The sequence below is a fragment of the Pogoniulus pusillus genome, chromosome 17 (genome assembly GCF_015220805.1).
Source record: "Pogoniulus pusillus isolate bPogPus1 chromosome 17, bPogPus1.pri, whole genome shotgun sequence".
Taxonomy (NCBI): domain Eukaryota; kingdom Metazoa; phylum Chordata; class Aves; order Piciformes; family Lybiidae; genus Pogoniulus; species Pogoniulus pusillus.
The window spans coordinates 2,447,792-2,473,981 of NC_087280.1; the positions used below are offsets into that span (position 1 = coordinate 2,447,792).

General features: G+C 53.9%; 1 protein-coding gene across 1 annotated transcript in view; it reads right to left on the bottom strand.

Moving 5' to 3' along the window:
* HCN4 (hyperpolarization activated cyclic nucleotide gated potassium channel 4) overlaps window positions 1-26,190 on the bottom strand; it is a 188,744-nt gene that overhangs the window by 118,733 nt on the left and 43,821 nt on the right. Inside the window, exon 2 of the mRNA XM_064157233.1 lies at window positions 16,138-16,561. Within this exon, the coding sequence (XP_064013303.1) occupies window positions 16,138-16,561 (424 nt within the window). The remainder of the gene's footprint in view (window positions 1-16,137; window positions 16,562-26,190) is intronic.

Genomic DNA, 26,190 nt, shown 5'->3' on the forward strand with positions numbered 1-26,190 from the left:
GGTGCCATGGTCTGGTTGCTTGGCCAGGGCTGGGTGTTAGGTTGGACTGGATGAGCTTGGAGCTCTCTTCCAACCTGCCTGATTCTATGATTCTATCAGACCTTCCCAATTTCTGGCTTCTCCCTCACAAACACCAACAGTTCAGCAGAGAGCCACCTGCCAAGGCCCACAGGGCTACCACTCCCATCTTACACTGGCAGGGACTCCCATTTTACCCTGTCTTCTCTGCAGGTTGAAAAGCCAAGTCCACAGCCCTCTGTGTGCACACAAACACCTTTGTCTCCTGCCCTTGACCAGCTGTATTGTGTAGAGAAACACTGAGTTGAGAACTGAGGGTGCTGCATGGTCCAGCCTCAGAGAATCAAAGACTCTCAGACTGGGTTGGGTTGGAAGAGATCTTTCAACTTCCTCTAGTCCCATCCCACTGCAGTCACCAGGGACATCTGCAACTACAGCAGGTTGCTCAGAGCCCCAAACAACCTACCTGAAATGGTTCCAGGGATGGGGCATCACCCTCCTCTCTGTGTAACCTGGGACAGGGTCTCACCACCATTGCAGCAAACAGTTTCTTCCTTCTCTCCAGCCTGAATCTCCCTCTTTTAGTTCAAAGCATCCCCCCTTGTCCTGCCACAAAAGCCTCTGCTCATAAGTCTGCCCCCAGCTTTCTGATTGGTCTCTTTAAGCACAGAAAATCCATCAGAAGGTCTTTGTGGAGCCTCCTCTTCTCCAGGCTGAACAGCTCCAACTCTCTCATGCTGTCCTCTCAGCAGAGAGGCCAGCAGCTGACCCAGCTCAGCACTGCACAGTGTGTGGCTGGCTGCAACACCAGGCCCTGCGCTGCTGCAGCGCATCCCACGGCTGCACTGCTGAGTCATCACAGTCCCACAGCATCACAGCATCACAGTCTCACAGCATCACAGCATCACAGTGTCACAGGGTCACAGTATCACCAAGGCTGGAAGAGACCTCACAGAGCATCAAGTGCAACCCTTTAGCACAGAGCTCAAGGCCAGACCATGGCACCAAGTGCCACGTCCAGTCCTGCCTTGAACAGCTCCAGGGACGGCGACTCCACCACCTCCCCGGGCAGCCCATTCCAGTGCCCAATGACTCTCTCAGGGAAGAACTTTCTCCTCACCTCCAGCCTAAACCTCCCCTGGCACAGCCTGAGGCTGTGTCCTCTCCTTCTGGTGCTGGCCACCTGAGAGAAGAGAGCAACCTCCTCCTGGCCACAACCTCCCCTCAGGTAGTTGCAGACAGCAATAAGGTCTGCCCTGAGCCTCCTCTTCTCCAGGCTAACCAATCCCAGCTCCCTCAGCCTCTCCTCGTAGGGCTGTGCTCAAGGCCTCTCCCCAGCCTCGTTGCCCTTCTCTGGACACACTCAAGCATCTCAATGTCCCTCCTAAACTGGGGGGCCCAGAACTGAACACAGCACTCAAGGTGTGGTCTAACCAGTGCAGAGTACAGGGGCAGAATGACCTCCCTGCTCCTGCTGGCCACACCATTCCTGATGCAGGCCAGGATGCCACTGGCTCTCTTGGCCACCTGGGCACACTGCTGGCTCCTGTTCAGGTGGGTATCAATCAGCACCCCCAGATCCCTCTCTGTCTGGCTGCTCTCAGCCACTCTGACCCCAGCCTGTATCTCTGCATGGGGTTGTTGTGGCCAAAGTGCAGCACCCTGCACTTGGAGCTATTGAACCCCATCCCATTGGACTCTGCCCATCTGTCCAGGCAGTCAAGGTCCTGCTGCAGAGCCCTTCTGCCCTCCAACCCAGCCACATCTGCCCCCAGCTTGGTGCCATCTGCACACTTGCTGATGCCTGACTCGAGTCATCAGCTGGGACCTGCTCGGGGAGCCCTGGGGGGGGATTTGGGGCTGCTCTGCTCTCTTAGATCATTGTGCCATCCATTCAGCAGGAAAAGCCTGGAACAAAAGGCCTGAGTGGAATGTTCTTCTGTGCTACAAACACCCAGGAGCTGATCAGGAGCAGAGGAAGAGGCATAACTCATGTTTCCCTGAAAGCATGGAAACAGTAAAGCACTTCCACTTCCTTGACCAGAGGAGAACCACGATGGGGAAGGTGGCAGCACAGTGAGCCTGGGCTGAAGATTGCTGCTGTCAGGTTTCATCTTTAGTCTGCAAGGGTTTTGCAGGTGTTACTAGACTGAAATGCTGCTTGTGTGGTGGAACCCACTTCAGGATGTGCCAGTGGTTGGAGAGGAGGCATGACAATGACAAAGGGGGGCAGTGACCCAGCTCTCTTCAATGTCATTATGCAATTGTGGGAAGGGACCTGAAAGGTTATCTAATTCCAACTCCCCTGCCATAGGCAGGGACACCTCAGGTTGCTCAAAGCCTCATCCAACCTGGCCTTCAACACCTCTAGGCAGGAGGCATCCACAACCTCCCTGGGCAACCTGTTTCAGTGTCTCTCCACCCTCACTGTCAAGAATTTCATTCTCATATCCAGGCTCAATCTCCCTTCTTCCAGCTCAAAGCCATTGTCCTTCATCCTGCCACTTCAAGCTCAGCATGAGAGTGGTGAGAGGCTGGAATGGGTTGCCCAGGGAGGGGGTTGAGGCCCCATGGCTGGAGGTGTTTGAGGCCAGGCTGGCTGAGGCTGTGGTCAGGCTGCTCTAGGGTAGGGTATCCCTGAGCATGGCAGGGGGGTTGGCACTGCCTGCTCCTTGTGCTCCCTTCCAGCCCTGCCTGATTCTAGGATTCTATGGCCTCCTCTGGACCCACTCCAGCAGCTCCAGGTCCTTTTTTGCTGGGGACCCCAGAACTGGAGGCAGTGCTGCAGGTGAGGTCTGAGCAGAGCAGAGCAGAGCAGAGCAGAGAGGCAGAATCCCCTCCCTGTGCTGCTGCTCTCCCTGCTCTGCCTGCAGCCAGCACACAGCTGCCTCTGGGCTGCCAGTGCCCACTGCTGGCTGCTGGGGATTTTGTCACCAACTGACACCCCCAAGGCTTTCTCCTCCAGGCTGCTCTTGAGCCACTCCTCACCCAGTCTGGATTTGTGCTTGGGATTGCCCTGAGCCAGGTGTGGGACCTTGCATGGCACACTTTGGGTGGGGAACTGTCTGGAGAAGCATTATCCAACTCACAGCTCTGGCAGCTGCAGGACTTCTTGCTTGGAAGGGGAGAAGACACAAGGGAAGAATAGTTACTAAAATATGCCCAACCATGTGGGAGAAGAGAAGGTGGCAGACACTGGAAGAGGAGAGAACAGGGGACACATGTTCCTGGGAATGAGGAAGTAGGGTGAAGATAAGAACCATCAGCAACACTTCAGAATCCTCCCCTGAATGAAATGAATTAACAGGTTCTTGTACTGAAATCAAAGATGCACTTCCAAGTCCTGTTCCAAGAATCATAGAATCAAACAGAGACCTCCAAGCTCAGCCAGCCCAACCTAGCACCCAGCCCTGCCCAACCAACCAGACCATGGCACTAAGTGCCCCAGCCAGGCTTGGCTGCAACACCTCCAGCCACAGCCACTCCACCACCTCCCTGGGCAGCCCATTCCAGTGCCAATCACTCTCTCTGCCAACAACTTCCTCCTCACAGCCAGCCCAGACCTGCCCTGCCACAGCTTCAGCCTGGGTCCCCTTCTTCTGCTGCTGCCTGCCTGGCAGCAGAGCCCAACCCCACCTGGCTACAGCCTCCCTGCAGGCAGCTGCAGGCAGCAATGAGCTCTGCCCTGAGCCTCCTCTGCTGCAGGCTGCACCCCCCCAGCTCCCTCAGCCTCTCCTCACAGGGCTGTGCTCCAGGCCCCTCCCCAGCCTTGCTGCCCTTCTCCAAACACTTTCCAGCACCTCAGCAGCTCTCTGCAATGCAGGAGCCCATAGCTGGACACAGCACTGCAGGGGTGGCCTGAGCAGTGCTGAGCACAGGGGCACAAGAACCTCCCTTGTCCTGCTGCCCACACTGCTCCTGAGCCAGCCCAGGATGCCACTGGCAATAAGGAAAACTGTGCCATGTATTGCAAAAGAGATCTCCATAACGTTTCACATTCTCATGTAAATGTGGAAATCGTTTCACCCTTTCCTCTAGCCCTTGGGAGTATTCCTGCTTCATCAAAACCGGGGAGAGGGAGGTGTTAAATTGGAAGAGAAAGCTTAAAAATCTGCAGGCTTCTGAGAGGAGCAAGCCTGGAATGTCAGCTCTCAGCTCAGAAGTTAGCACATTGATTTCTGCTTCATAAAAAATGAGGTGAAGTTGAATGCATTAAGCTGGCAAAGTGGATAATTGCATGTCCTGAAACTGTCTTCCAAACAGCTCTTTTCACAGCGGTGCTCTCACAAAATAACTTCATCAATAGAAGGCTCTTGCCCATTAAACCCTCGCACTTCTCTGTGCCTCGCTCAGGAGAGAAGCTTGTCCTTCTCCAGAAAGGCTTCTTCCTTTCACCTCCAACCGGTAGGGGAAGTGAGGCTGCTTTGCATTACAATAGCAGTCTTCTGGCACGAAGAAAAGAGTCTGGAAGCGAAACGTGCTCTGCAGGCTGGGGCTTTCCAGCTCCCCGCATCAGCTTGCACTGTGCTTGGCCTTCTTTTTCTCGAGAGTGGAAGTGAGAACTGCTCAGAGCCAAAGCTGGGCCTTAGGTTTTGCTGCCCTGTCATATCATATCATATCATAGTATCATCAGGGTTGGAAGAGACCTCACAGATCATCAAGTCCAACCCTTTAGCACAGAGCTCAAGGCTAGACCATGGCACCAAGTGCCACGTCCAGTCCTGCCTTGAACTGCCCCAGGGATGGCGACTCCACCACCTCCCCGGGCAGCCCATTCCAGTGTCCAATGACTCTCTCAGGGAAGAACTTCCTCGTTCTTGCTTTCCCCACCCAGCCTGGCCAGAATCAGGCCAACCCAGCCAAATCAGCCTTTGTGCAGCCCTGGAGCAGGATGGGTCCTGACCTTTCTGCGTGGCTGACGCTGCCCTGTCCCCTTTCAGTGTGCAGCACCTTTGAAAGGCAAGAGCTTGCCTTCAGCTACTTTGTCTGCATGGCAACACAATGAATTCCTCAGCTGACTGCATTATCTAGCACTGGTGCTGCAGCTTGAGGGCTGAGCACTGCTTTGCATCCTACTGAGCTCTGCTTTGCATCCGAGTGAGCTCTGTCAGACCTCAGGCTGAAGCAGTTGCTTCTGTTCTGCCTTGAGCTGCACAACGCAGCAGCACCTGCACAGGCTGCATGCCCACTGAGGTGTGTTGGTAAAGAGTTGTTCTCTCCACCAGCTCTGGCCACTTGAATAAAATGGCCTGGGTAGGTGCCCACTGCTTTGGGTTCCTCTGGTTGCACAGGGAGGTCTCCAAGTGCCCTGCAGCTTTGAGGGAGATGAATAAACCAACCCAGGTGGAAGAAAGCACACACATAGCCAAAGAGCTGCTCAGATCCTCTTCCAGAGCCCAACCCCTTCACTGCAGCTGGGAGTGGAGCATTTTGTCTTCCTGCTGGTAGAGATCTGCTCTCCCTTTTAGCCCACCTCCAGCAGAGGCAGCTCTCCAGGTCCCCCCAGCTGGCAGTTCCTCTTGCCCAGGGACTGGCTCAGACGCAGCAGGATGAGGCAGATGACTTCAGTGTCTCCTGACAAAATGAGACTTCACATTGCTGTGCTCCTTCTTACACTCCAAAATCCTCTTTTCCTTCTCCCCTACTAATCAACTTAATTATTTCCCCCCTTCCCTGTGGTCCTGTTTGGGCCAAGCTTCTGCTCCATTCACACAGCTTAAGGATTTGGCATGTTCCTCCTCTCCAGTCCTGTCTTGCTAAATACAAAGAGCAAGGCAAGCAAAAGCTGCTCTCTTCAGCTGCCTCCTTGCAGTTTTGCACTTGATAGGAACACAACCAACAGTGACCTCCTGCAAGAAGCCTCAGCCAGAGGAGCAATCCATTCCCTGCCACTTGCAAAGGCTCATGTGCCTTAGACATGCTGGCCTGATACAGTATAGGGTAAATCTGGCAGAAGAGAGTCCCCAGACTGCTGAAAGACAAAAGCAGCTTTGGCATGGGAGCAGCAACCCAACTGGAGACAGGAATCTGCCTCTGGATGGCTTCAAAAGCTGCCCCTGCTGGCAGCACTGTGTGCATTCACATCCCATGTGCACACCATAGAATCATAGAATTAACCAGGTTGCAAGAGAGCTCCAAGTTCACCCAGCCAAGCCTAGCACCCAGCCGTGTCCAATCAACCAGAGCATGGCACTAAGTGCCCCAGCCAGGCTTTTCATAGAATCATAGACTCAGGCAGGTTGGAAGAGAGCTCCAAGCTCAGCCAGCCCAACCTAGCACCCAGCCCTGGCCAATCATAGAATCAAGCAGGCTGGAAGAGAGCTCCAAGCTCAGCCAGCCCAACCTAGCACCCAGCCCTGCCCAACCAACCACACCATGGCACTAAGTGCCCCAGCCAGGCTTGGCTGCAACACCTCCAGCCACAGCCACTCCACCACCTCCCTGGGCAGCCCATTCCAGTGCCAATCACTCTCTCTGCCAACAACTTCCTCCTAACATCCAGCCCAGACCTGCCCTGCCACAGCTTCAGCCTGGGTCCCCTTCTTCTGCTGCTGGCTGCCTGGCAGCAGAGCCCAACCCCAGCTGGCTACAGCCTCCCTGCAGGCAGCTGCAGGCAGCAATCAGCTCTGCCCTCAGCCTCCTCTGCTGCAGGCTGCACCCCCCCAGCTCCCTCAGCCTCTCCTCACAGGGCTCTGCTCCAGGCCCCTCCCCAGCCTTGCTGCCCTTCTCCAAACACCTTCCAGCACCTCAGCAGCTCTCTGCAATGCAGGAGCCCAGAGCTGGACACAGCACTGCAGGGGTGGCCTGAGCAGTGCTGAGCACAGGGGCAGAAGCACCTCCCTCATAGTTAAAGATCATGAGAAGCTCAGCCTAGCTCTTTGGAAAGCCTTTCTCAGTCCATCCCAGCAGACAACCCCAGCCTGGTGTCCCTAGTGACACAGCCCCAGGGGCTGGGCACAGGCAAGACCCTCTGGCTGGCAGCCTCACACTCTGCTCAGTGGGGATTTCAGATGTGGGGGGAGAGGGAATTCAATCCCATTTATGATGCTGCTGCTACTGAGAGCCTGAGGCTTACCAGAGCCAAGCCTTAGATGATTTTGTCACACAGGCACCCATCTGCTAAGAAGAGATCAGAGGAAAAAATCATCCATGAGACAGCAAATGACTTTTACTTGCTAAGAGATGGATCTGAACTACTGACCTAGAGAAAAATAGCTCTGTATCCTAATCCCAACCTCCTGAACCATCCATTCCTCCTATCACACCATCCTGTTGACAGAAGACACATTAAGCACTACCAGAAGGTGACTGGGAACAAAACAAAAAAGCAAGCAAGCATTTGCCTTTATATGGCAACTTCTGGAGCTGTGCAGCCACTCAAGCATTTGCCTGGCTTGAGGTGATTGGCCAGGGCTGGGTGCTAGGTTGGACTGGATGAGCTTGGAGCTCTCTTCCAACCTGGAAGATTCCATGATTCTGTGAATTCAGGAGACCCCTTTTTTATGCTGCCCTCTTTGAAATAGTATTCCAACTGGCCAGGTGGGAAGCTACGTTTGCAGAGGGACCTGGCCAGGCTGCATGGGTGGGCAGAGGCCAAGGGGATGAGACTGAACAAGGCCAAGGGCAGGGTTGTGCACTTTGGCCACAACAACCCCAAGCAGCACTAGAGGCTGGGGCCAGAGGGGCTGAGAGCAGGCAGGCAGAGAGGGAGCTGGGGGTGGTGGCAGAGAGGAGCTGCAGAGGAGGCAGCAGTGCCCAGGTGGGCAGCAGAGCCAATGGCATCCTGGGCTGGCTCAGGAGCAGTGTGGGCAGCAGGACAAGGGAGGTTCTTGTGCCCCTGTGCTCAGCACTGCTCAGGCCACCCCTGCAGTGCTGTGTCCAGCTCTGGGCTCCTGCATTGCAGAGAGCTGCTGAGGTGCTGGAAGGTGTTTGGAGAAGGGCAGCAAGGCTGGGGAGGGGCCTGGAGCACAGCCCTGGGAGGAGAGGCTGAGGGAGCTGGGGGGGTGCAGCCTGCAGCAGAGGAGGCTCAGGGCAGAGCTCATTGCTGCCTGCAGCTGCCTGCAGGGAGGCTGTAGCCAGCTGGGGTTGGGCTCTGCTGCCAGGCAGCCAGCAGCAGAAGAAGGGGACCCAGGCTGAAGCTGTGGCAGGGCAGGTCTGGGCTGGCTGTGAGGAGGAAGTTCCTGGCAGAGAGAGTGATTGGCATTGGAATGGGCTGCCCAGGGAGGTGGTGGAGTGGCTGTGGCTGGAGGTGTTGCAGCCAAGGCTGGCTGGGGCACTTAGTGCCATGGTGTGGTTGGTTGGGCAGGGCTGGGTGCTAGGTTGAGCTGGATGAGCCTGGAGCTCTCTTCCAGCCTGGCTGATTCTATGCTTTTATATCAGTAGAACCTCCCATGAAGACAAGCTTCACCAAAAAAACCACTTTTAGGTTGGTTTCTCCTGCAAGGTAAGGCAGCAGACAGCAAAGCCTGGATCATGAGCTGCCCACAGGCAAGTGAAGGAAAGCAGAGTGTCTTTGCAGGGGTGGAAAATCACAGGATCCCAGGATAATAGGGGTTGGAAGAGATCTCTGGAGATGACCAAGTGCAACCCCTCTGCCAAAGCAGGTTCACCTAAGGAAGGGCACAGAGGAACACATCCAGGCAGGTTCTGAATGTCTCCAGAGAATGTTTCCTCCCTGCACAAGGTTGTTGTGCTGCACAAGTGAAAGGAGCTCAGTGGAAAAGGCTGGGGAAACATCTCCAGCTCCCCTGCTCTGTCACCAGGAAGGGCTTTTGCCAATAAAACTGGCCTGAGAGCTCTGTCCAGCTCCTGTCATTCATGGAACCACAGAATGGTTTGGGCTGGTAGAGACCTTTAAGGTTATCCAGTTCCAACCTCCCCTGCCATGGGCAGGGACACCTCTCACCAGCCCAGGCTGTTCAAGCCTCATCCAGCCTGGCCTTCAACACCTCCAGGGAGAGGGCAACCCCAACCTCCCTGGGCAACCCACTCCAGTGTTCCAGCACCCTCACTGCCAACAGTTTGTTCCTGATCTCCAGCCTCAATCTCCCCTCTTCCAGCTCAAAGCCATTTGCCATTGTCTTGTCATTCCCAGCCCTTGCCAGAAGTCCCTCCCCAGCTCTCCTCTAGCTTCTGCAGGTACTGCAAGGCTGCTCTAAGCTCTCCCTGGAGCTTTCTCTTCTCCAGGATGAACAGCTCCAAATCTCCCAGCCTGACCTCACAGGAGAGCTTCTCCAGCCCTCTGATCATCTTTGTGGCCTCCCCTGGAACTGCTCCATCAGCTCTATGTCCTTCTTGTGCTGGGGACCCCAGAACTGCAGGCAGCACTGCAGGTGAGGTCAGAGCAGAGCAAAGCAGAGCAGAGAGGCAGAATCCCCTCCCTGTGCTGCTGCTCTCCCTGCTCTGCCTGCAGCCAGCACACAGCTGCCTCTGGGCTGCCAGTGCCCAGTGCTGGCTGCTGGGCACTTTGTCACCAACTGACACCCCCAAGGGCTTCTCCTCTAGGCTGCTCTTGAGCCACTCCTCAGCCAGCCTGGCTTTGTGCTTAAGGACACTGAAGTCAAACGCTTGCTAAGGCTGCCCTGCAGAAAGGAGGGAATGCAAATTTGGGCAGGAAGGGCAGCCCAGCCCCTCCCCCCTCCCTGCCTCCCTGCCGGTGTTTGTCGGCTCGGATTTTACTCAAGGGTGGCCAGAGGATTTCAGGAGCTGCTCTCAGGGAGCTGCCTTGCAATTGAGCATGACACAAGTGCAGCTCCTATCGAGGACAGAATCTGCTAAGCTGTTGGGAAGTGCTTCTGGAACAGGAGCCTGCTGTGCTGCATGACAACAGCCTGCCTGCCCAGCTAGCCCCTCTCAGGAGCCACTCAGGGGCTTGGCCTAAAGGAACAGCCCCAGGCCACTGGCCAGGCTAAAGTGACAGCCCCAGGCCACTGGCCAGGCTAAAGTGACAGCCCCCAGGGCACTGGTCAGGCTAAAGTGACAGCCCCAGGTCACTGGCCAGGCTAAAGTGACAGCCCCAGGGCACTGGCCAGGCTAAAGTGACAGTGCCCAGGTCAATGGCCAGGCTAAAGTGACAGCCCCAGGGCCACTGGCCAGGCTAAAGTGACAGCCCCCAGGTCACTGGCCATGCTAAAGTGACAGCCCCAGGGCACTGGCCAGGCCAAAGTGACAGCCCCAGGTCACTGGCCAGGCTAAAGTGACAGCCCCCAGGTCACTGGCCAGGCTGTTTTAACTCAAGGCAGGCTACACATAGGTCAGAAGAAATGAAGGGAATCAGCTGTTGAAATGAGAATGAAATCAATTGGGAGCCACACTCTCAGAGTCTTTGCTTCCTCTCTCCTATCCTTCCTCAAGGCTCTGTAGGCTTTGAATCACTTTTCTGTGTGTCTCTGAGCCTCCTAAGAGTGATGTCATCTTTCAGGTGATGTAATCTCTGCCCAGAAGCAGATCTGAGAAGATGCATTCACATTGGGTGATTCTGTGCTCCACTACCTCCCTGGGCAACCTGTGCCAGTGTCTCACCACCCTCACTCTAAAGAACTCTTTCCTAGCATCTAGTTTGAATCTCTCATTACCCTCTGTCCTGTTATTACAAGACCTTGTCAATAGTCCCTCCCCAGCCTTCCTGTAGGCCCCCTATGGTCCCCCTCAGATGCTGAAATGCAGCTCAAAGTTCTCCCCAGAGCCTTCTCCAAGCCAAACAATCCCAATTAATAGAATCATAGAATCAAGCAGGTTGGAAGAGAGCTCCAAGCTCAGCCAGCCCAACCTAGCACCCAGCCCTGGCCAAGCATAGGATCAGGCAGGTTGGAAGAGAGCTCCAAGCTCAGCCAGCCCAACCTAGCACCCAGCCCTGGCCAGTCATAGAATCATCATCATTATAGAATCAACCAGGTTGGAAGACACTTTCAAGATCATCCAGTCCAACCTATCCCCCAGCCCTAGCAGGTTGGAAGAGAGCTCCAAGCTCAGCCAGCCCAACCTAGCACCCAGCCCTGGCCAACCATAGACTCAAGCAGGGTGGAAGAGAGCTCCAAGCTCATCCAGCCCAACCTAGCACCCAGCCCTGGCCAATCATAGACTTAAGCAGGTTGGAAGAGAGCTCCAAGCTCAGCCAGCCCAACCTAGCACCCAGCCCTGGCCAGTAATAGCATCATCATCATCATAGAACCAACCAGGTTGGAAGACACTTTCAAGATCATCCAGTCCAACCTATCCCCCAGCCCTAGCAGGTTGGAAGAGAGCTCCAAGCTCAGCCAGCCCAACCTAGCACCCAGCCCTGGGCAATCATAGACTCAAGCAGGCAGGAAGAGAGCTTCAAGCTCAGCCAGCCCAACCTAGCACCCAGCCCTGCCCAACCAACCAGACCATGGCACTAAGTGCCCCAGCCAGGCTTGGCTGCAACACCTGCAGGCACAGCCACTCCACCACCTCCCTGGGCAGCCCCTTCCTGTGCCAGTCACTCTCTCTGTGAATTCTTTCAGCCTGTCTTCACAGCAGAGGTGTTCCAACTCTCTGATCATCCTTCTGGTCCTTCTCTGAACCTACCCTAGCAGCCAGTGAAGTTGTCACCACGTTGTTCAAGCCAGCTAGGCTGCAGTCAGCTGCAAGTCTGCCTTCCTCCATTGCAATCAAGCTTTCTCCTGCAGGGTAGATATGGCAGACACTTCAGAAGGGCTCTATTTTTATTCTGCCCTACTGGTAAATTCCTTCATTGGACCACTCATGCAAAATGGATAATGCAAATGAAAAGTGCTACATTTGGAATGAAGTTTATTTTCACACTCCAGTGCACAGGAGTGCAGGAGATTGTTATTCTCCCTCTTCTCTTTTGGTTTTTTTTTCCCCTCTTGAGGTTATTTGCCCAGCTGTAGTCCCCAAAGCCTTTGTTTCAAGATCTGAGGGAAGATGTCAGAGCATCAAGATCTGATGGAAGATGTCAGAGTAGTCCTGCTGCTCAGTTGGAATGGTGCAGGCACTTCATACCACTGGCTCTGGAGCCCAGACTCCCACCTAGCATTGATCTGGGAGTGCTGGCTGGGTTACAGCACTGCAGCCATGGCCAAGGCTGAGCTCTGCTCACTGCAGGGTGAGAGATGAATTCATGCAGAGCATGGACAGTAGCAGGGGAAGGAACAGAGAGGCTGGCTCTGAGCTCAGGAAGTGACCACTTAGCCCTGTGCTCACTCAGACCTGCACTAACACACAGATGAAACATCCAGCTAGGAGGTACAGGGAGTAGCTGAAGGTCCACCTCGGAGGTACAGCAAGCAGATGAAGGTCTCTGTGCACACTGGATCCCCCCTCCTCCTCGTGTAGGACCAATGGGATGAGACTGAACAAGGCCAAGGGCAGGGTTCTGCTCTTTGGCCACAACAACCCCAAGCAGCACTACAGGCTGGGGCCAGAGGGGCTGAGAGCAGGCAGGCAGAGAGGGAGCTGGGGGTGCTGGTAAATAGTAGGCTGAAGATGAGCCAGCAGTGTGCCCAGGTGGCCAAGAGAGCCAATGGCATCCTGGGCTGGCTCAGGAGCAGTGTGGGCAGCAGGACAAGGGAGGTTCTTGTGCCCCTGTGCTCAGCACTGCTCAGGCCACCCCTGCAGTGCTGTGTCCAGTTCTGGGCTCCTGCATTGCAGAGAGATGTTGAGGTGCTGGAAGGTGTTTGGAGAAGGGCAGCAAGGCTGGGGAGGGGCCTGGAGCACAGCCCTGTGAGGAGAGGCTGAGGGAGCTGGGGGGGTGCAGCCTGCAGCAGAGGAGGCTCAGGGCAGAGCTCATTGCTGCCTGCAGCTGCCTGCAGGGAGGCTGTAGCCAGGTGGGGTTGGGCTCTTCTCCCAGGCAACCACCAAGGGGACACAGTCTCAAGTTGTGCTGGGGGAAGCACAGGCTGGATGTTAGGAGGAAGTTCCTGGCAGAGAGAGTGATTGGCATTGGAATGGGCTGCCCTGGAGGTGTTGAAGCAAAGCCTGGATGAGGCACTCGGTGCCATGGTCTGGTTGACTGGCTAGGGCTGGGTGCTAGGTTGGACTGGATGATCTTGGAGGTCTCTTCCAACCTGCCTGATTCTATGATTCTATGATTCCATACAGTGACCTCTCCACCAAGTGACTGCATAAGATCAACTGTTTGGAAGAGACCTTTGAGATGGTCACAACCAACTGCTCACCTAGAGCTCACACCTCCACCACTCCTGCTAAGCCACTGCCACTAAACCCTTTCCCTCAGCACCACATCAACACATCTTTTAATCACCTGCAGGGATGGTGACCCCACCAGCTCCCTGGGCAGCCCATTCCAACGCCTGAATGGGCACTGGCACAGGCTGCAGAAGTGAGCAGGGATGCTCTGCCCCAGATGCAAGGCAGCACACTGCCTCTCTGACTCCTCCACCTCACTCCCTCTCTGACTCCTCCACCCATCCCTAGTAGCTCTGCCTCAGCTTGCCCTAAGCATACTCCTGTAGTTGGCACACAGAGACTTCTCCAGTGGACTAGAGTGGCCTACTCACAAGTTCTTTTTAGCCTATCTAGCAACAGAGCCTGTGAGAGAAGGATACCACCTTGCAGATGAGACATTGGGTGGGATAATGTAGTGGAGCAACTGAGAAGTCTTCAGCACCTCTCTCTCCCCACAGTCCTCCTTCTTGAACTCTGCACAGCCACCTGCCCCATATGTACCCCCAGAGTAAATCCAGTCCAGCCCTGCAATTAGCACCTGCAATTAGCACCTTCAGATCACCATGGCTGATCTGTGCAGTGAGGAAGGGTTAACTGTGAACTTTCAGAGATGGCACTTCAGAGGATGAGGAAGAAAGAGCTGTCAGTGTGGTTCCCAGGAGCACAACCACTTGCTCCCACGCCAAGCTGAAGCAGCACTTCTCTTCCCTCTCTCCTTGTTGATCTGTAGCATGTGCTGCACCAATGAGAAGGGAGCAGCCCTTCTCTCTGCCTCCCTCACCCAAGTGAGAAGGTGGAAAACCTCCCAGGATCTACTCTCTCTGGGAAACTGCTGCTTGGGTCGAGCCCTGCTTGAAAAAAAAGACTATCATGTTTGCTCAGTTAGGCTCTGCAATGCATAACAGAGTCTGCATTGCAGTCTCAAACTGCAATCCAACACCATCTGTCCCTTCCACTTGCAGCACTGCATCACTCCAGAGAGTCTGCTCTTGCTGGGGGATATCCAGAGAGTGCCTGGCTCTGCTGACCCCCCCCAGACCCATGATAGCCAGAGAAAGGGATGGGAAAGTGTCCCCAACCAATCTGTGTTATGAAACTGCCATTAGAAATGGCTGAACAGACAAAGTAAGAAGCAAGACAGGAAGGGTGCTGCTGATTTCCTCTCACTTCAGCATTCTTTCAAACAAATTCAGTATAATCAACAGCAAATACTCTTAAATCCTCTTCAGTCACCTCAGGGAGAGGGAGTGAAGGAGCAGAGAGAAGCAAGCACAGAGCTGTGGCATAACTGTGTCTGATGGAGCTACTTTACCAACAGCCTAAGCCTCCAGCTCGCCCTTCCTGAGTGTTCTTGGGTTAGAGGACAAGGAAGCAATGCAACCAAGGGACAAGACAACAGATCTGGAGCTATTTCATTGCACTGTCAGTCTCTGATTTACTGAGTCACTCTGGGAAGGGCACTTTTGCTTTATTTATACACTTCCTCCTTGCCTGCATTGTGAAGCAAATGACCCCAGCAGTGAAAACTTTAGGGTTGCAGCCACGTCCCCATGCACACCCAAACCTCAGCAAGGCATTCTGCTCTGCTCACGAACTACACCACCACAGAGATGAAGCCTGGAATGTGTATGGTATGCACCAGTGCTCTCCCACCCAGCCTGGGATGCTGGGAGGAGGAAACAGCTCAGTTCTATCAGGAATGAGTGTTCTGACAGCTCACGACCTGCGTGACTGCCTTCCCTTTGCATTCCCAGCAGCACACTCTGCATTAGATCAGGCTCTGCTCCAAAGCAGAGGAGAAAGGATGGGGAGGAAGATGAAATTGCCTTGACCAGCTCCCCTTGTCCTGAAAATATGCTCCTGACATGTGGAGAAAGCTGCAGGGAGCTTCCTCTTTGCTTTGGAGAGCATGGAGACAGGAAGAAAGAACTGATTTTCATGCTACTGGTAAGGTTGTGGCTACATTTACATCACACCTGACAAGCTGGGCTGTGTGCTGCAATTTGACAAGGGCTTGTAGGGGCAATGGCTTTGAGCTGGAAGAGGGAAGATTGAGGCTGGAGGCCAGTGGGATGAGACTGAACAAAGCTAAGTGCAGGGTTCTACACTTTGGCCACAACAACCCCAAGCAGCACTAGAGGCTGGGGCCAGAGGGGCTGAGAGCAGGCAGGCAGAGAGGGAGCTGGGGGTGGTGGCAGAGAGGAGCTGCAGAGGAGGCAGCAGTGCCCAGGTGGGCAGCAGAGCCAATGGCATCCTGGGCTGGCTCAGGAGCAGTGTGGGCAGCAGGACAAGGGAGGTTCTTGTGCCCCTGTGCTCAGCACTGCTCAGGCCACCCCTGCAGTGCTGTGTCCAGTTCTGGGCCCCTCCATTGCAGAGAGCTGCTGAGGTGCTGGAAGGTGTTTGGAGAAGGGCAGCAAGGATGGGGAGGGGCCTGGAGCACAGCCCTGTGAGGAGAGGCTGAGGGAGCTGGGGGGGTGCAGCCTGCAGCAGAGGTGGCTCAGGGCAGAGCTCATTGCTGCCTGCAGGGAGGCTGTAGCCAGCTGGGGTTGGGCTCTGCTGCCAGGCAGCCAGCAGCAGAAGGGGACCCAGGCTGAAGCTGTGGCAGGGCAGGTCTGGGCTGGCTGTGAGGAGGAAGTTGTTGTCAGAGAGAGTGATTGGCATTGGAATGGGCTGCCCAGGGAGGTGGTGGAGTGTCTGCCTGTAGTTACTCTCCTCCCAGCCCACCCATCAGCTGCACAGATGACACCCATGCCAATCAAGATGCAGGCAGCAGAGTCCCCAGCGCCTCCATAACGACGCAGCGAAGACCCTCTCAAGGCCCTGCTTTAGCAAAGCAGCAAGGGGAAGACACAAGCGGGAGAAGGGGCATTCAGAGGAAGGCCTTTCGTGGAAGGCCAGGAGCAAAGGGGAAGAAGCTGTGGGTGGGAGTGCAGCGGGGGCTGTGCTCACCTCCTCCCACTGGTGGATGTAGCGGATGAGGCGGGAGAGGCGCAGCAGGCGCAGCAGGCTGAGGATCTTGGTGAAGCGGACGATGCGCAGGGCCCGAGCCGTCTTGTACACCTCCGAGTCGATGCGGGTCTCAACTATCAGGAAGATATAGTCCACGGGGATGGAGGAGATAAAATCCACCACAAACCAGCTCTTCAGGTACTTCATCTTGATCCTCTGAGGGTCTAGGATGATCTCTGTGTTGTCCTCCACCACGATGCCCGTTCGGAAGTTGAGGACGAGGTCGATGAGGAAGAAGGTGTCTGAGACCACGTTGAAGACGATCCACGGGGTGGTGTTCTCATCCTTGAAGAAAGTGATGCCCACAGGGATGATGATCAGGTTCCCTACCATCAGGAGCAGCATGGTCAAATCCCAGTAAAACCTGGACAGCAAGATAGAGACGTGTGAGGTCAGCTGGAGCACAGGAGATCAGAGAGCCCAGGTCAACCCAAGTGCTTTATGGCTGAGGGCATGGAGTCAGGCATCAGCAAGTGTGCAGATGACACCAAGCTGGGGGCAGATGTGGCTGGGTTGGAGGGCAGAAGGGCTCTGCAGCAGGATCTTGACCACCTGGACAGATGGGCAGAGCCCAAGGGGATGGTGTTCAATAGCTCCAAGTGCAGGGTGCTGCACTTTGGCCACAACAACCCCATGCAGAGATACAGGCTGGGGTCAGAGTGGCTGAGAGCAGCCAGACAGAGAGGGATCTGGGGGTGCTGATTGATACCTGCCTGAACATGAGCCAGCAGTGTGCCCAGGTGGCCAAGAGAGCCAGTGGCATCCTGGCCTGCATCAGCAATGGTGTGGCCAGCAGGAGCAGGGAGGTCATTCTGCCCCTGTACTCTGCACTGGTTAGACCACACCTTGAGTGCTGTGTTCAGTTCTGGGCCCCCCAGTTTAGGAGGGACATTGAGATGCTTGAGCGTGTCCAGAGAAGGGCAACGAGGCTGGGGAGAGGCCTTGAGCACAGCCCTACGAGGAGAGGCTGAGGGAGCTGGGATTGGTTAGCCTGGAGAAGAGGAGGCTCAGGGGTGACCTTATTGCTGTCTGCAACTACCTGAGGGGTGGTTGTGGCCAGGAGGAGGTTGCTCTCTTCTCTCAGGTGGCCAGCACCAGAACAAGAGGACACAGCCTCAGGCTGTGCCAGGGGAGATTTAGGCTGGAGGTGAGGAGAAAGTTCTTCCCTGAGAGAGTCATTGGACACTGGAATGGGCTGCCCGGGGAGGTGGTGGAGTCGCCGTCCCTGGAGCTGTTCAAGGCAGGACTGGACGTGGCACTTGGTGCCATGGTCTGGCCTTGAGCTCTGTGCTAAAGGGTTGGACTTGATGCTCTATGAGGTCTCTTCCAACCCTGATGATACTGTGACACTGTGATACTGTGATCTCCTTATTGTTCCTTCCCTGTGCTCTGCTGCTCTGCCTGATGTACTCAGGGTGTTTGAGCTGCTAATGAACTACTTAATAACATAGGGATGCTCATTTTCTGCCTTTGAGAGTTCAGGGAGGAGTTGGGTACATAACTGGATGCACCACTTGAAAACTGGAACTTCAGGGCCACCCAAGAAGAGACTGACACACCTGCAACAGTTAGATGAAGAGAAAGAGAACAAGAGTTTGGGAGGCAGCAGAGTTTCTGTGCCAATAATGTCATTTGCAGTTCAGATCCTCTTTAGAAGCATCTAGAACTGACAGCACAGGGCTCAGGATGGGACTGGAGCCCACTCTGTGATCTGCTGGGTTCAGTGTAATTACAGAATCATAGAATCATAGAACCAAGCAGGTTGGAAGAGACCTCCAAGCTCATCCAGTCCAACCTAGCACCCAGCCCTATCCAATCAACCAGACCATGGCACTAAGTGCCTCATCCAGGCTTTGCTTGAAGACCCCCAGGGACGGTGCCTCCACCACCTCCCTGGGCAGCCCATTCCAATGGGAAATCACTCTCTGATAACAACTTCCTCCTCACATCCAGCCTATACCTACCCTGGCACAGCTTGAGACTGTGTCCCCTTGTTCTATTGCTGGTTGCCTGGCAGAAGAGGCCACCTGGCTACAATGTCCCTTCAGGTAGTTGTAGACAGCAATAAGATCACCCCTGAGCCTCCTCTTCTCCAGGCTAAACACCCCCAGCTCCCTCCACCTCTCCTCATAGGATTTGTGCTCCAGGCCCCTCCCCAGCTTTGTTGCCCTTCTCTGGACATGTTCCAGCACCTCAACATCCTTCTTGAATTGAATCAACGCATCCCAGCATGGTGGGGTTGGGAGGGACCTCTGGGGATCATCCAGTCCAACTTATCTTCACTTCAGTGGCAAGTCAATACTGTGCAGAAGGCCTTCCAGCCAGCTCCATTGTTGGTTCTGAAGGCACACACGATCCCAGCATCAATCCTCTGCTATTTGTTTGGGATTTCCCCCAGGGATTAGTGTGAAAACCACACAAACACCCAAAGCTGCCACAGTTTTACTCAGAGTGAGGATTAAACATTGCCTGTGTCTCACACTTTGTTGAGGAGGTGACTGCTGGAAAGCAGTCCTGTGGAGAGGGACCTGGGGGGGTCCTGGTGGGTAACATCCATGGCACAGCAATGTGCCCTGGGGGCCAAGAAGGCCAATGGGATCCTGGGATGTATTAGGAGGAGTGTGGCCAGCAGGTCAAGGGAGGTTCTCCTCCCCCTCTACTCTACCTCATCTTGAGCACTGCCTTCAGTTTTGGGCTCCCCAGTTGAAGAGGGACAGGGATCTGCTGGAGAGGGTCCAGCAGTGAGCTATGAGGATGATGAGGGGACAGGAGGGCATGGCTGATGAGGAGAGGCTGAGGGCCCTGGGGCTGCTTAGTCTGGAGAAGAGAAGACTGAGAGGGGATTTGATCAATGTTTATAAGTATCTGAAGGCTGCCAGGAGTGGGGACAGGCTCTGCTCACTGCTCCCTGGGACAGGACCAGCAGCAGTGGATGGAAGCTGCAGCACAGGAGGTTCCAGCTCAGCACAAGGGGCAACTTCTTGCCTGGAAGGGTCCCAGAGCCCTGGCACAGGCTGCCCAGAGAGGTTGTGGAGTCTCCTTGTGTGGAGCCTTTCCAGCCCTGTCTGGATGTGTTCCTGTGTGATCTGTGTTAGATAGGATGGTCCTGCTCTGGCAGGGGGATTGGACTCAGTGATCTCCTTGGGTCCCTTCCAACCCCTAACATCCTGTGAGCTGTGATCCTATGAGTCTCACAAAGGAGCCTCACTGCCCAGCACTGGACTACTCCAGTCCCCTCCCTCTTGAGAAGGACTTGGGGGGGTGTCAGTTGGTGACAAACTGCCCAGGAGCCAGCAGTGGTTGCTGGCAGCCCAGAGGCAGCTGTGTGCTGGCTGCAGGCAGAGCAGGGAGAGCAGCAGCACAGGGAGAGGATTCTGCCCCTCTGCTCTGACCTCACCTGCAGCACTGCCTCCAGTTCTGGGGTCCCCAGGAAAAGAAGGACTTGGAGGTGATGGAGCAGGTCCAGAGAAGGCCACAAAAATGATCAGAGGGCTGTAGAACATCCCCTGAGGGGACAGGCTGGGAGAGCTGGAGCTGTTCAGCCTGGAGAAGGTTCCAAGAAGACCTCAGAGCAGCCTTCCAGTACATGAAGGGGGCTAAAGGAGAGCTGGGGAGGGACATTTGACAAGGGCTGGGAGTGACAGGATGAGGGACAATGGATGTGAGCTGGAAGAGAGGAAATTGAGACTGGATATAAGGAAGAAATTCTTGATAGTGAGGGTGGTGAGACACTGGAATGGGTTGCCCAGGGAGGCTGTGGAGGCCTCCTCCCTGGAGGTATTCAAGGCCAGGCTGAACAGGACCTTGAGCAGCTTGGTCTAGTGGGAGATGCTCCTGCCCATGGCATGGGGGGTGAAGACTACATGATCTTTAAGGTCCCTTCCAACCCAAACCACTCTGTGAAATGCTTCCCATGCAGAGATGCCCATGTGCTGTGCTGTCACATTGCTACAGGCTGACTACTACAAGGCTGTGAAGTATTGTAAATAGCTTGTATGGAAGGAAGGAAACTGGTGGGTTTGCTGAGAGAGGACAGCAAGTGATGGAGGGAAGGAAACTGGTGGGTTTGCTGAGAGAGGACAGCAAGTGATGGAAGGAAGGAAACTGGTGGGTTTGCTGAGAGAGGACAGCAAGTAATGGAAGGAAGGAAACTGGTGGGTTTGCTGAGAGAGGACAGCAAGTGATGGAAGGAAGGAAACTGGTGGGTTTGCTGAGAGAGGACACCAAGTGATGGAAGGAAGGAAACTGGTGGGTTTGCTGAAGGAGGACACCAAGTGATGGAAGGAAGGAAACTGGTGGGTTTGGTGAAGGAGGACACACAGAGGCTGTTTCCCTGTCTGACAGATTAAGGCCAAAATCACTGAAATGTTTTAGGAGAAACAGATTTGCCATAAAGATCCTCAAAATCTAGCTTTGGGAAGAGATGTTCAACTTAAGCTTGGCCCTTGCACCAGCCCCAGGGGCTGCACAAGAGTATCAGTGCAGTGAGAGACATCTCCATTTGCCAAACCCTCAGCAGGAAAACAAACCCAGGCAGAACAGGCCTTAAAAGTCTCCCCTCCCTTTTAAGAATAGAATACCTTCAAGCACCTAAAAGCATCTTTAAGACTCCATCTCTTACCCAGGTACAGCCAGGGTCACAAACCAGCAGCACACTGGCAATTCTCAGAACCAGTCAGGAGAGCCTGATGGGAACTGATTTCACTCTGAGCAAAGGTATCCACTAATGAGCATCCTCAAGCAATGCTCTCAGCTCTGTCTTCCTTGCTCTGATGGTGCTGTGTCCCTGCAGGCAAAGGCAGCAGGCAATCCTTCACTGAGGATGGAGGGACACTTGGTGCTGGTAAACACTCAGCAATGAGGTTTGTCCATATGCTCCTAAGAGCAAGGCACTGTCACACCCCTACTGTGCATTAATGCTGTCGAAATTCATCTTGTGCCCTTCCTTATTAAGGGCCTGAGATGATGCTGCAGCTTCCCTCTTCAATTAATCCAGATAACTGCACAAGGGCAGGAAGTCTGGAAGCTGTGTGGACATTATTACCTAAAACAAATAACCTCCTCACCACCTTTAATTTGCCTTGGGGGATACAGGAGGAGATGTGCACAAAGAAACTGATTTTCCCCCTCCCCACCAAGTTTCTGAGGCAGACAAGGTCAGGCTTGTAGAGATGGAAAAGGAAGGAGCTTTATGCAGGCATCTTGGGATTTCTCACAGTACCACAGAATCCCAACATGGGGAGGGTTGGAAAGGACCTCTGGGGTTTGTCCTGTCCAACCCTCTGCTAAAGCAGGGGCACCCACAGCAACTTGCCCAAGGATCACAATATCCAGGTGGGGTTGGAATCTCTCCAGAGAAGGAGACTCCACTACCTCTCTGGGCAGCCTTCTGCAGGCCTCCAGCACCTTCACAGCAAAAAACTTCCTCCTTCTGTTCAGATGAAACCTTCTGCATTCCAGTTTGTGCCCTTTGCTCCTTGTCCTGTCACTGGGCACCGCTGACAAGAGTCTGGCTCCCTTCTGCTCTGACTTTTAAAGTCCTTCACTTACAAAACCCAGGGGGTGAACTTTTGCATCCAACATACAAAGCCCAGAGGGTGAACCTTTTCATTCAACATACAAAACACAGAGGGGGAAATTTTGTATCCAACATACAAAGCCCAGAGGGGGAACTTTTGCATCCAACATACAAAACACAGAGGGGGAACTTTTGCATCCAACATACAAAACACAGAGGGTGAACCTTTTCATTCAACATACAAAACCCAGAGGGTGAACCTTTTCATTCAACACACAAAACCCAGAGGGTGAACCTTTTCATTCAACACACAAACCCCAGAGGGTGAACTTTTGCATCCAACATACAAAGCCCAGAGGGTGAACTTTTGCATCCAACATACAAAGCCCAGAGGGTGAACTTTTGCATCCAACATACAAAACCCAGAGGGGGAACTTTTGCATCCAACATACAAAGCCCAGAGGGGGAACTTTTGCATCCAACATACAAAGCCCAGAGGGTGAACTTTTGCATCCAGCATACAAAGCCCAGAGGGTGAACTTTTGCATCCAACATACAAAGCCCAGAGGGTGAACTTTTGCATCCAACATACAAAACCCAGAGGGTGAACTTTTGCATCCAACATACAAAGCCCAGAGGGTGAACTTTTGCATCCAACATACAAAGCCCAGAGGGTGAACTTTTGCATCCAACATACAAAGCCCAGAGGGTGAACTTTTGCATCCAACATACAAAACACAGAGGGGGAACTTTTGCATCCAACATACAAAGCCCAGAGGGTGAACCTTTTCATCCAACATACAAAACCCAGAGGGTGAACTTTGGCATCCAACATACAAAGCCCAGAGGGTGAACTTTTGCATCCAACATACAAAGCCCAGAGGGTGAACTTTTGCATCCAACATACAAAACCCAGAGGGTGAACTTTTGCATCCAACATACAAAACCCAGAGGGTGAACTTTTGCATCCAACATACAAAACACAGAAGGTGAACTTTTGCATCCAAAAGCTCCTCTACTAATGAAAGGGGATCAAATGTCTTGGGGGAGGGAGAGAACAATTGTGCTCTATGAAGAAGGCAGAAAACCACCAGTTCCAGCACAGAATTCTCCCTTCCTGCTTAGGAGTTTACACTGAACTCTGAAGATTCCACAGCTCCTGCACATTTGGATTTTCCCCACATGTGAAGTATGATCTGCTCAGGGTAGCATCACTGGGTTTGGACTGAACAGACTCTCAGGGACCACCCCACCTCAGAGGTCTACTGTTATCCATGTGTCATTTTGTGTTTACACTCAGGAACCTCTTTCCACTCCCTGTAAATTATGGGCCAGAATGACTAACGGTGCATGTGATGTATGTAAGGGCAAGCATCAGCTATTAATAACCCCTGTTTGCTGTAGTTCTGTTGTTCCTTTCACCCAGGGATGCCACAGAGCTGACAGTGATGAACTCAGCTGCGCTGCACCCATGAGAGGCAGACAGAGTCATTATCCCTGTCGTGTAGACAGAGAAGCCACGTGGCAAAAATTAAGAGAATGGGATTTATCCACAAAGGTCTGAGGCTAAATAGAACCATAGAATAGAATCATAGAATCATTGGTTGGAAGGGAGCACAAGGAGCAGGCAGTGCCAACCCCTGCCATGCCCAGGGACACCCTACCCTAGAGCAGCCTGACCACAGCCTCAGCCAGCCTGGCCTCAAACACCTCCAGCCATGGGGCCTCAACCCCCTCCCTGGGCAACCCATTCCAGCCTCTCACCACTCTCCTGCTCAACAACTTCCTCCTCCCCTCCAGCCTCACTCTCCCCACCTCCACCTTTGCTCCATTCCCCCCACTCCTGACACTCCCTCACAGCCTCAAAAGTCCCTCCCCAGCTTTTTTGGAGCCCCCTTCAGACCCTGCAAGGCCACCAGAAGGTCCCCTGGGAGCCTCCTCTGCTCCAGCCTGCACTGGGGCCTGCAGCCCCAACTCTTTCAGGCTGTGCTCACAGCAGAGCTGCTGCAGCCTCTCAGCATCCTCCTGGCCCTGCTCTGGACACTCTCCAGCATCTCCACAGCCCTCTTGGCCCAGGGGCTCCAGAGCTGGATGCAGGACTCCAGGTGTAACTGAAAGAGTTGGGGCTGCTCAGCCCTCTGAGCATCCTCCTGGCCCTTCTCTGGACACTCTCCAGCATCTCCACATCCTTCTTGTAGTGGGAGCTCCAGAGCTGGATGCAGTACTCCAGGTGTAACTGAAAGAGTTTGGGCTGCTCAGCCCTCTGAGCATCCTCATGGCCCTTCTCTGGACATGCTCCAGCATCTCCACATCTTATAATGGGGGCTGTAATGGGGTTAGGGTCTGAACTGATTCTTGAATCCAACCAGATCCAACCTGGTTGATTCTATGATTCTGTGATCTGAAGCTACTCATGAGGCTTGAGGGGTGGAAAATAGAGTTTAAGAAGAGAAGCATCTCACAGACATCTTCCTCTGCTATCCTTAATCCTCTTCCTGGATTGCTGCCTCCATAAAAAATGAACAGATATGAATGTATTGTTTTATTCCAGCTGACTCAGTGCAACTGAACAGCTCACAGAGCAGGGACCAGGCAGCACTAGATAAACCAGATGTCTTGTTCAAACATACTTAGGTTTTATACTACATCCTACTCCGTGCACGCTTCTTGGCTCTGCAAATCACATTTTAACATGCACCACTACCTTCCATCTTTTCAGTCCTAATATATTATTTAGCAGCAACAGAATCCACCTGAGAATTAGTGTGGCTAAGAGGAGGGAGGCTCTTTAAGCAGAGCTGGGGGTAGTTTGCTGGTGTGTATGCTTGGTAGGTATTAGCTTTGTGGTTGTGGAGCAGAAAGTTATTCTTCCCTGTACTCAGCACTGGTCAGGCCACACCTTGAGTGCTGTGTCCAGTTCTGGGCCCCTCAATTCAAGACAGATGTTGAGGTGCTGGAAGGTGTCCAGAGAAGGGCAATGAAGCTGGTGAGGGGCCTGGAACACAAACCCTATGAGGAGAGGCTGAGGGAGCTGGGCCTGTTTAGCCTGGAGAAGAGGAGGCTCAAGGCTGACCTCATTGCTGTCTACAACTACCTGAAGGGGCATTGTAGCCAGGTGGGGGGTGGCCTCCTCTCCCAGGCAACCAGCAACAGAACAAGGGGACACAGTCTCAAGTTGTGTCAGGGGAAGTCTAGGCTGGATGTTAGGAGGAAGTTCTCCACAGAGAGAGTGATTGGCATTGGAATGGGCTGCCCAGGGAGGTGGTGGAGGCACCGTCCCTGGAGGTGTTCAAGAAAAGCCTGGATGAGGCACTTAGTGCCATGGTCTGGTTGACTGGATAGGGCTGGGTGCTAGGTTGGACTGGATGAGCTTGGAGCTCTCTTCCAACCTGCTTGATTCTATGATTCTATGATCTCTGGGTTCTGCCTAGTGGAGAAGGTAGCAGCAGGCCAGGAATATTGCTTGTGGATGGCATGGTTTTAATCAAATAAACCATGATCTTCTCTTTTCCCAGCACTGTTCCATGATGCAGTGTAACCAATTATAGTGCATGAGCTCAGGAAGGACCATGGCCAAGAGGAGAGAAAATAGAGGCTTGCAGAGGGTAGCTCAGTCAGCACGACCGTGTCGGCGTGGCTGAACCAGGCTCGAAGTGGGGCACATCTCTGCCCCTCAACTTCTGTTCTTGCTCTGCAGTGTTTGCAGTGTCAAAGAGAAAGGAGACCTGAGCAACCTCATCTCTAAATTTACAAAGGGGTTTTTTTTGGATGTTTTCAGCTTCTGCTGAAAGGCAGCAAGCTCTGGGCTGAAGTGAGGTGATGCCTGAAAGAGTTCAGTCAAACTGCAGCTGTCAACAGCAGGGAGCCAGGATGCTCTCCCCAGCAGTGGGACACAGCTCAGACACCATGGCCAAACTTCTGAACCTTCCCAGAACACATCTTTAATTGTAGATTCATAGAATGGCTTGAGTTGGAAGTGACCCTGGAGAGGAGGAGGCTCAGGGGTGACCTCATTGCTGTCTACAACTGCCTGAAGAGAGGCTGTAGCCAGGTGGGGTTAGGCTCTCCTCCCAGACAACCAGCAATAGAACAAGGGGACACAGTCTCAAGTTGTGCTGAGGGGAGGTCTAGGCTGGATGTGAGGAGGAAGTTGTTGGCAGAGAGAGTGATTGGCACTGGAATGGGCTGCCCAGGGAGGTGGTGGAGTGGCTGTGCCTGGAGGTGTTCAACAAAAGCCTGGGTGAGGCACTTAGTGCCATGGTCTGGTTGACTGGATAGGGCTGGGTGCTAGGTTGGACTGGATGAGCTTGGAGGTCTCTTCCAACCTGCTTGATTCTATGAGTCTATGATCATCTAGTTACAACCCCCTCACCATGGGCAGGGACACCTTCCACTAGCCCAGGTTGCTCAAAGCCTCATCCATCATTGCCTTCAACACCTCCAGGGAGGGGGCATCTCTAGCCTCCCTGGGCAAC